This window comes from Micropterus dolomieu, linkage group LG02 (assembly GCF_021292245.1).
Source record: "Micropterus dolomieu isolate WLL.071019.BEF.003 ecotype Adirondacks linkage group LG02, ASM2129224v1, whole genome shotgun sequence".
Classification (NCBI taxonomy): Eukaryota; Metazoa; Chordata; class Actinopteri; order Centrarchiformes; family Centrarchidae; genus Micropterus; species Micropterus dolomieu.
The window spans coordinates 29,763,271-29,772,658 of record NC_060151.1 but is presented as its reverse complement, the minus strand read 5'-3'; the positions used below and the strand labels follow the sequence as shown (position 1 = coordinate 29,772,658).

The window sequence follows — 9,388 nt, the reverse complement described above, 5'->3', positions numbered from 1 at the left end:
GTGACGACAGTCGTTACAGTCGTTGAGACTACCTGTGGCCAAGACTGAACGACCATCGTTGGTATCTTCACCTGAGGCCAATAGGTTACGTTTGTTGAGTTTCCTGGGAAGTGATGAAAGGACAGCATTGTAAGTGGGGGATAAGTGGTGGCGTAGACCCCCTCCTCTGTTCAATGACGGCTTCTCGACCCTGGTGTAGATGCTTCCTTGACACCTCTTTCAAACCATCCATCTTCTCTGTCTAAAATGTGCACCTGGTGGTCCTCAAACGAGTGTCCTCTGTCCTTCAGATGTAAGTAGACTGCAGAGTCTTGACCTGAGGAGTTGGCCCTTCTGTGTTGAGCCATGCGTTTGTGTAGTGGTTGTTTAGTCTCCCCAATATACAGGTTATATACAAGTTACTGTGAAGTAGAGACAGTTAAAATGTTACAAATTTACCACTCTTGCTCCAGTTTGGGTTGTGAAGCTGGTTGGGGAACATGTACAGCTGAACCAAAGCCCTGGTTCCCGGCTACTCTGCTTCTGATTGGCTATTAGTCCTTAAAAAGGTACTGCGCATGTGCAACTCCCAATAACGATCGAAGTGAGATGCTTCACTCCATAGCTAAAACAGAGCGTTCAACACACACGGGGTGACAAGAGTTGCTAAAAATGTGCAGTATGACATAAATACGGACCTCATTATTTTATAGGCCTCTACAGCCCTGGCTCTAGTACCTACTGTAGAAGCTGTTGAGGTGTCATATAAACCCCTATGTATAAGGGCAATTGCAAAGGTTTGTGTTGGCTGTGTATATCTGCTGTCCAATTTCCATTCAGCTTTTACGTGAAGAGCTTTATTGTACGTTAGGCTCACAAGTAGCGGAGGCAGAGTAGAGAGAAGATCGGGTGCTTTTCTTATCCAAGCGTGTGCATAAAGTTGCTCAACAATGTCACTTTTCGCAAACCAACCAATCACAACCTGGATGGGGCGGGACATTAAAAAAAAAGGTTGACGGGTACTACAGCAAACTTTCAAAATTTTAATTTTGTTACGCATAACTGGCTATTATTATCGACAAGTTAGCACTAAGCATCAACAAATTAGAGACTAACCACCATGTAGACCATTTTCTTGCACAAGGATTTAATGAATGAGAAGAACGTACCATAATGGAACTGTTCTAACTGGAATTGATATTATATTAGTGGTAAGCTATATATGATACTATTATCTGAAATTATGCTAATATTGGCCCTAAACAAATCCTAAGCCTGGGCTCTATTTAGCCAGAGCCAGGTTGCCAGTGTACGAATAACTGCTCCTTTTTCCCACATCTATCAATCTCCATACAAACTAGACTAGACGTGTTCTTAAAATGGACTTAGTGTCTGCTAAAGTACTCTTGACTACAGTTCTGCTTTTGATGTATTTGCATTGTTTTGTTTCTCTTGTGATTACCTCAGCACAGACACAAACAATCTGACTGTGGTTCTGGGTCTCCAGAATCAACAGGAATCAAACCCCAATCAAGTGTCTCGGACGGTAACACAGATCATCATTCATCCCAACTATAGCAGTTTAAGTTCTGACAATGACATCTGCCTCGTGGAGCTCTCCTCGCCGGTAAATTTCACAAACTACATCCAGCCTGTCTGCCTGGCAGCTCAAGGCAGCACCTTCAACAACGGCACTGTAGCCTGGCTTAACGGCAGGACAGACCTTGGAGGTGGGTCTATTTAGCACTAAAAAAATACAACGTCAATATTTGGGTTAAAAACAAAACAAAGAAAACTCATGTAAAATTCCATTCCACGCACTTTACAACCTAATACTACATAGTTATTTTAGACCAGGGGTCCTCAACTACTTTTGTTCAAGGGCCAGAATTTCTCCAAGCAGACACCGCAAGGGCCGGACATAAAAAAAGTTTTTGTTTAGGCTTAATTAGCATACTAGTGACATACATGGTAACAAAAGAAAAAATAAAGGCTAACGCTGCTAAGAATGCATGGGAGATTCAGCTCAGAATAACAGTAACAATATAGCTATACAATAAGATAGTTTGGCCTCTCTGCACTCCGTATGCCCTCACAATTCACCTTCCTTACAAAGCTATAATCAGATGTAAAGAGGTATGCTATGACAGTCCTGTAATAAAATTGGAATAGACTGTGTGGGCTACACACATTTCATCACTTGTGTTGTTTACTAAACTGAATTTGTTTCTCTTTAGAGGCACTTCTAATCCCAGAAAACCTAACGGAGGTGGAGCTGCTGATTCTGGGGAACAGACAGTGTGATTGTGACTACACAAATGGCAGTCTCACAAGCAGCATGTTGTGCGGCAGGGTAAATGATGGAGAGGAGATCTCCTATCAGGTGATCAATTTTACGCCTTTGTATGATTCAGATTTGACCTTCTGCAAAGATTCCTTCTCCTAAATGTTTCTCTCTTTAAAGTTGTATATTGGAGATCCACTGGTGAGCAAGCAGGGTGGTCGCTGGATCCAGGATGGAGTAAGTATTTTGACTTTTTTTCCTCAGCCTAATTTCCCAGCATTGTTCACCAGAGTTTCCCAGTATCAGTCGTGGATCAACAACCAGACCACCAGAAACCAGCCAGGCTTCGTCACCTTCATGTCCAATGGGACTGACAGTGACCTCAGTGTCAGCTGTCTTGTGGTGCCACCTCTTCCAACAATCCTTGCTCCAACCATCCTCTCTTCAACCAGCTTTACTACGACAACCCTCAATTCAACAACCCTCACTTCAACCACCCTCACTCCAACAACCCCAGCTCCAACCACCCTCACTTCAACAACCACCCTCACTTCAACAACCCCAGCTCCAACAACCCCAGCTCCAACCACCCCAGCTCCAACAACCCCAGCTCCAACCACCCTCACTTCAACAACCCCAGCTCCAACCACCCTCACTTCAACAACCCCAGCTCCAACCACCCTCACTTCAACAACCCCAGCTCCAACCACCCTCACTTCAACAACCACCCTCACTTCAACAACCCAAGGTCCAACCACCTTCACTTCAACAACCACCCTCACTTCAACAACCCAAGCTCCAACCACCCTCACTCCAACAACCACAGCTCCAACAACTTTCACTTCAACCAGCCTCACTTCAACAACCAGCCTCACTCCAACAACCACCCTCACTTCAACAACCCAAGCTCCAACCAGCCTCACTTCAACAACCAGCCTCACTTCAACAACCCAAGCTCCAACCACCCTCACTTCAACAACCCAAGCTCCAACCAGCCTCACTTCAACAACCAGCCTCACTTCAACAACCCAAGCTCCAACCACCCTCACTTCAACAACCCCAGCTCCAACCACCCTCACTTCAACAACCCCAGCTCCAACCACCCTCACTTCAACAACCCAAGCTCCAACCACCCTCACTTCAACAACCCCAGCTCCAACCACCCTCACTTCAACAACCCCAGCTCCAACCACCCTCACTTCAACAACCCCAGCTCCAACAACCCTCACTTCAACAAGCCCAGCTCCAACAACCCTCACTTCAACAAGCCCAGCTCCAACCAGCCTCACTTCAACAACCCCAGCTCCAACCAGCCTCACTCCAACAACCACCCTCACTTCAACAACCCCAGCTCCAACCAGCCTCACTCCAACAACCACCCTCACTTCAACAACCCAAGCTCCAACCACCCTCACTTCAACAACCCAAGCTCCAACCACCCTCACTTCAACAACCCAAGCTCCAACAACTCTCACTTCAACAACCACAGCTCCAACCAGCCTCACTCCAACAACCCTCACTTCAACAAGCCCAGCTCCAACAACCCTCACTTCAACAAGCCCAGCTCCAACCAGCCTCACTCCAACAACCCTCACTTCAACAAGCCCAGCTCCAACCAGCCTCACTCCAACAACCCCAGCTCCAACCAGCGTTACTTCAACAACCCAAGCTCCAACCACCCTCAATTCAACAGCACAAGCTCCAGCCACCCTTAGTTCAACAACTCGAGCTCCAGCCACCCTCACTTCAACCAGCCTCGCTCCAACCACCCTCACTTCCACCAGCTTCGCCCCAACAATCCTCAGTTCAACAACCCATGCTCCAACCAGCCTCACTTCAACCAGCCTCACTCCAACAACCACCCTCACTTCAACAGCTCTCGCTCCAACCACCCTTACTTCAACAGCTCTCGCTCTAACAACAACATCCCCACGTAAGTGCCTGTCATGCCCAGACTTTGTAAACACTGATTACTCAACCTACATTTCATTTTGGAAGGCTTGAACATTTTATATTTTTCTTCCAAACAGTATAACAGTTTCATATATATTATGTAACAGCTTGTTCCAGCTCTTCATTGAAGCTGTATGAATTTTACAATGATGAAAATATTCAAACCAAAGACTGTCTATTCTTTATTGCTGCACTTTTTCCATCAGGATGAAATATCCCAGATGTGTTTTGTATCATTTTGTCCAAATGTCCTCAAACATTCAGCCTGCCTCTCCACTATAAATATAATAAGGTTATGTAGGTTGTACAAAGGTTGACTAAACAACATGACGTAATGCTGGATCAACAGTATCTGGTCTGAGATTATAAGGCTTTACACTTTGGATTTGATTGTCTACCTTTTGCTTTTCTTTCCAGCTGTAGTCTGTGGCCAAGCCCCACTGAATTCACATATTCTGAGAGGAAGCAACTTGGCGACAGCTGGTGTTTGGCCATGGACGGCGAGCCTACGGAACAATGGAAGTCATGTGTGTGGTGGGACTCTGGTGGCTTTGGACTTTGTTTTGAGCAGCGCCAACTGCTTCTCAAGGTGAGACACCTGCAGTGATATAATGGATGGCATAATTCTGTTTAATGGTTGAGCCATTTAAGAACAGAAGGATTTTTTAAAAACACTCAATAGGAACAAGACTTTCAAGTCAACAGCCAGCAGCTCTGAGACATTGTACTTTGAGCTAAACGCTAACATCAAGATGCTACAATGATAATGCTAACATGCTGATGTTTAGCCAGTAATAATGCTATGTGCGCCATTTTATTTTAGCATTTTAGCAAGCTAGCATTAGCACTAAACACAAAGTAAAATTGAGGCTTATGCGAAAGTTCTTTCTTTTTGCAGTATGTTATCTGACACAGGAAGTTTTTAAGAACTGTCCTCTGGGGAATGTAAATATCCGTTCATCTACTAGATGTTGAGAAACTGTGCACAAGATAAGTGGGAAGTTTGACCTGCTGGTGGTGTTAGAGGAAAAGAAAGAACATGCCCAAAGTTGAATTAAGTTTGTTTGTTGTTACCTCTGGGAACCGTGAATGTCTGAACCAAATAACATGCCAATCCATCCAAGAGTTGCTGAGATATTTCAATCTGGAAAGCCACGCTCAGCCCATTCACTTTTAACATAAACATGCTGTTGTCATGGAAATCATATATTTCCCAGTGCAGAATTGAACAAGTAAATGGATTACAGCAAACCCTTGTCGTATGGTTGATTTTTTAAAGGAGAAAACACAGAGGAGTACATGAAAACAAAAACTCAGCTGGGTCAGACGTGTACCACCTAGGGCAATATCAGACATCTGGCCCTGAGCAGATGCCAACATAAAATTTTAAGCAGGAAGACTGCTCCCTAACACTGTGACCTTAAGAACTCCACTTCCCATTGGAATGGAGAAGCATAAGATCACAGATGTTCATAGACACAAATCCCGGAATGTCCTAATGGAAAGTACAATTTCAGAGTCACCATGAACATACACACTTTAGATTAATCTCGGTCCCACATACACTGCCCTGCTGCCCCAAAATACTCACTAGAGCACCAAATGTTGATTCATCCGCTGCTCAAAATAATCCCCAATAATTGTACGATTCCTGTTTGTCTGATAAAACCTACAGTAAGTGACTGAGCCACAGATAGGAAGTTAGACAATGTTGAGAGAAGGACTAACATGTTGTTGGTTTGAGTCTAAACAACAGGTTATTGTTAATGAGAAACAGTCTAAGGTTCAGTCCTTGTTTGAAACTAACCAGAGATTTCAAAGTTATGATTTCTCCTCAGTCCTTATTCAGTTCATTTTATCTCCCACAGTTCACCCATAGCGTCTGAATGGACTGTCGTTTTGGGTCGTTTGAATCAGAATGGATCCAACCCCTTTGAGGTGACACTGGCTGTGACAAATATCACTCTGAGCAAACTCACTGGTTCTAATGCAGCAGTGCTGCGTCTGGCAACCAGACCCTCCCTGTCCAACTACATCCAGCCCATCTGCCTGGACAACGGACAAACCTTCACTGTGGGCTCGACGTGCTGGGCTGCTGGCTGGAGCGCCGGGCAAGGAGGGGGTGAGTCCATAACACAGTCTGACGCAGTAATGCTAACTCTGCACCATTTCACCTCTTTAGATTAAACATTTAGGTCATTGCACATTTGTTATGGCACTAACAAATTGGTAAAAGTATGTTTGCCCATTTAGTTTAGGTTATTGCTATCTAGGCTTGATTCAGATGTTTCACTTTAAGTCATTTTTTAATTTTTCCCAACTCTAGTGGAACAAGTTCTGCAGGAGTTCCAGACCTCGGTGGTAAACTGTGGAAACGCATCAACAAGTGACAGCATTTGTACGAGCTCTTTCACACTGGGACAGGTGAGTAATGAGAGCAGGAGCTTATTCTACTTTCATGTGGCTTTCTATTTTATCAAGGCGTTTGTGGATCCTTTAACATTAGAACTTTTATTCTTGACCTTTGAATCAACAGTTGAGAGAACAATCTCAAAACAAGCTCCATTTAATAGCTGCTCTGAAGCTTTAGATTATAGCTATTTGTGAGACTTCTCGTCCATGTTCAGACATACTGTATATGCATGAGTATATGCTTTCCCCTCTCACCTTTTACTTGATGTTGCAATCGCATAGTATTGCTACATCACTACTGCTTTATTCTGCAGTTTGTCTATCATCACATGATATCTGGTTGGTTAGCCATCACCAGTTTGTCAGTCTGGATCTTGAAGTCCCACAGGATCTTGGCTCGGTCATTCTCAACTACCTTAGGAGGTGTCTTCCTTTTTGACCTTGGGACTTCCAGCAGCCGGCATACTGATAGGCATTCATGGAACATGGATCATGTCAGGGCCTGGTGATGTCCAGCTCTTCATACCCGATTCTTTCTTGGATGTCGCCCATTGTAATTGTTACTGGACTTGGTGTCTGAGTGTGGAGATGATGAAGACATCTCCCTGCTGACATGTCGTCCTGGCTTGTTGTACCTCATCAATCTCTAGTTGTGATAGCAGTTACCACTTGTGGATGTTAGAACAATGAACTAGGAGTTGTTTCTTTGTCAGTGTGATGAATTTTGAAGGATCCATATATCCCACAGTCTCTAACCGGGATTGCTTGTACATCCTAATAGTTAAATTATTTTTCAGTTTTCAGATAAGTCTGAAAAACTGGTTATTAGGAAACGAAAGGATTGTGGTGACCATGGAGGAGCTGATATTAGTAAAGCAAGTTAGGGATGTAAACTACTACTGAGGAGAGGTTTCTTTTGGATTTGAATGTACAAATTAAATGCTTAGTAATTATACATAAAGGGGTGAATGAATATGCTGATACGTAAAATGTTACTTATTTTTTATGTTACTTTCTACAGATAACTGTCAAAACCAATAAATTAAGTAAATAAAAAAAGGGCCACTTGAATGATCCAATCAATAATGATTCTGAGGTCATACTAACAGGGTTGTCCCTGCCATTATGAGGTTTAGGTGGTGAAGCCCAAAACAGTTTGTGTGCTGTGCCATGAATGTAAAATCAAGTGTAAAATTGTAACTTGAGCTTTTGAAATGCTGCTGCTAATCAGCAGCATTTATATTTTTACCAATCTGTTTATTTTTAAGGGACAATGCACATCGATCAACATCACTGTAATTGTGGCAGTTTTAGCTAAAAGGCAGATTTTCATCCCATAGCCACAAGTTAAATTAGCCATTACATTTATAAAGCAAACATGAGATAGGTATCAAATGTCTCATGTCACTCTTAGCGAGACAGTGAAAAAAACAAATGACCCTTTTAAGTATTCCTATCAGCCATAAGGATTGTCTGTAAAGCACATTTGGTGAAACTTAGAAAAATAGAACATTACTTTCTGTAGTTTCACGAGAAGTTGGACTTGAACATTTCCGTCTTGCTTGTTTGTTCAGGGTGGTTCTGGCGGTCCAATGATGTGTAAGCAGGGCGGCTCTTGGTTCCAGGCAGCAGTGTTGTCAGTTGAAAACAACAGCACCAGTCAAACACGAGCAGATCCAGTGATGGTCTTCACCAAAGTGAGCCGCTTTCAGACCTTCCTGGCTCAGACAGTGGGGACGTTCTTATCTCCAGCCTCCACCACCACCAGCAGCAACACAGCTGCCACCAATACTCTCACCACCAGCAGCACAACTGCCACCAATACTCTCACCACCAGCAGCACAACTGCCACCAATACACCTACTACCAGCGGGGGTGCTCCTGCTCACTCCCCCTTCTTCTTCTTCCATCTCCTCATCTTCTCTGTGTGTCTCCACCTCTTCTTATAGATGCAACAAGCACAAATTAATGTAAACAAGCTTGAATTTAAGAGACCCTGTAGGCTTAAAGCTGCATTAACTAATCTATGACTTGATTCTGACTCTGTTGGTGACCACTGGAGATCATAACATGGATTATGGACGCTAACTAATTTTAGTTAGTTAACTCTTGTGCTTTTGCTTTACTTTTTAAATAAATGCTTGTGTATATGTCACAGCCTCCCTTTAATGACCCCTCCTATGTGACAACCTGTGAGTGTTTTATTTTTTTTTTTTTCCCTTTGTGTGTTTCTGTATTGTCTGGTTTGCTCTCTCTCTGATCAGACGCCCGTTCCCCACTGGATCCTTAAGACATCTTGTGAAGAGTTGTGAGCTCGGATTTGGTATCATCTGCCTAGCCCCCGCCAGTTAAAGTTCACCAGCCAGCTCCCTGCCCTCTGACTCCATGCTTATCACTCTACTGAATCTCTGACAGTATATACATGCTGGGATGAATATATTGCCGACCTCTTCTACATAGAACTCCAAATCCTTTAACACACTATCTATTAATATTCATTACATTTTTAATCGGAATACCAAACAAAAGTTTAGTATATTTAATGAAAAGGAATTAGGTAAATCAGTTTTGTCTTGTTTCAAGAGTGGTGCCCTGAGGTGAATATAACTTTAAGTTATATTCTATTATTCATTATTAATATAATAATGACATTTTTAATATAAATCTTGATGTCATTTGAACCCTAATCTCAAACACTTCTTCTAACCACCTGCTTATTGGGCATGACCTCGTGTTGTGTTCTTTTTTTCTTTTTTCAGG

The 9,388-nt window shown here is 43.2% G+C and overlaps 1 protein-coding gene across 1 annotated transcript in view; it reads left to right on the top strand.

Moving 5' to 3' along the window:
- LOC123967422 (protein PF14_0175-like) overlaps positions 1-8,684 on the top strand; it is a 9,657-nt gene extending 973 nt beyond the window's left edge. Inside the window, exons 2-10 of the mRNA XM_046043518.1 lie at positions 1,447-1,709; positions 2,217-2,362; positions 2,528-2,650; positions 2,716-3,530; positions 3,577-3,623; positions 4,640-4,805; positions 6,085-6,338; positions 6,543-6,640; positions 8,203-8,684. Of these exons, the coding sequence (XP_045899474.1) occupies positions 1,447-1,709; positions 2,217-2,362; positions 2,528-2,650; positions 2,716-3,530; positions 3,577-3,623; positions 4,640-4,805; positions 6,085-6,338; positions 6,543-6,640; positions 8,203-8,577 (2,287 nt within the window). The 3' untranslated portion in view covers positions 8,578-8,684. The remainder of the gene's footprint in view (positions 1-1,446; positions 1,710-2,216; positions 2,363-2,527; positions 2,651-2,715; positions 3,531-3,576; positions 3,624-4,639; positions 4,806-6,084; positions 6,339-6,542; positions 6,641-8,202) is intronic.
- Positions 8,685-9,388: the final 704 nt, after the last annotated feature.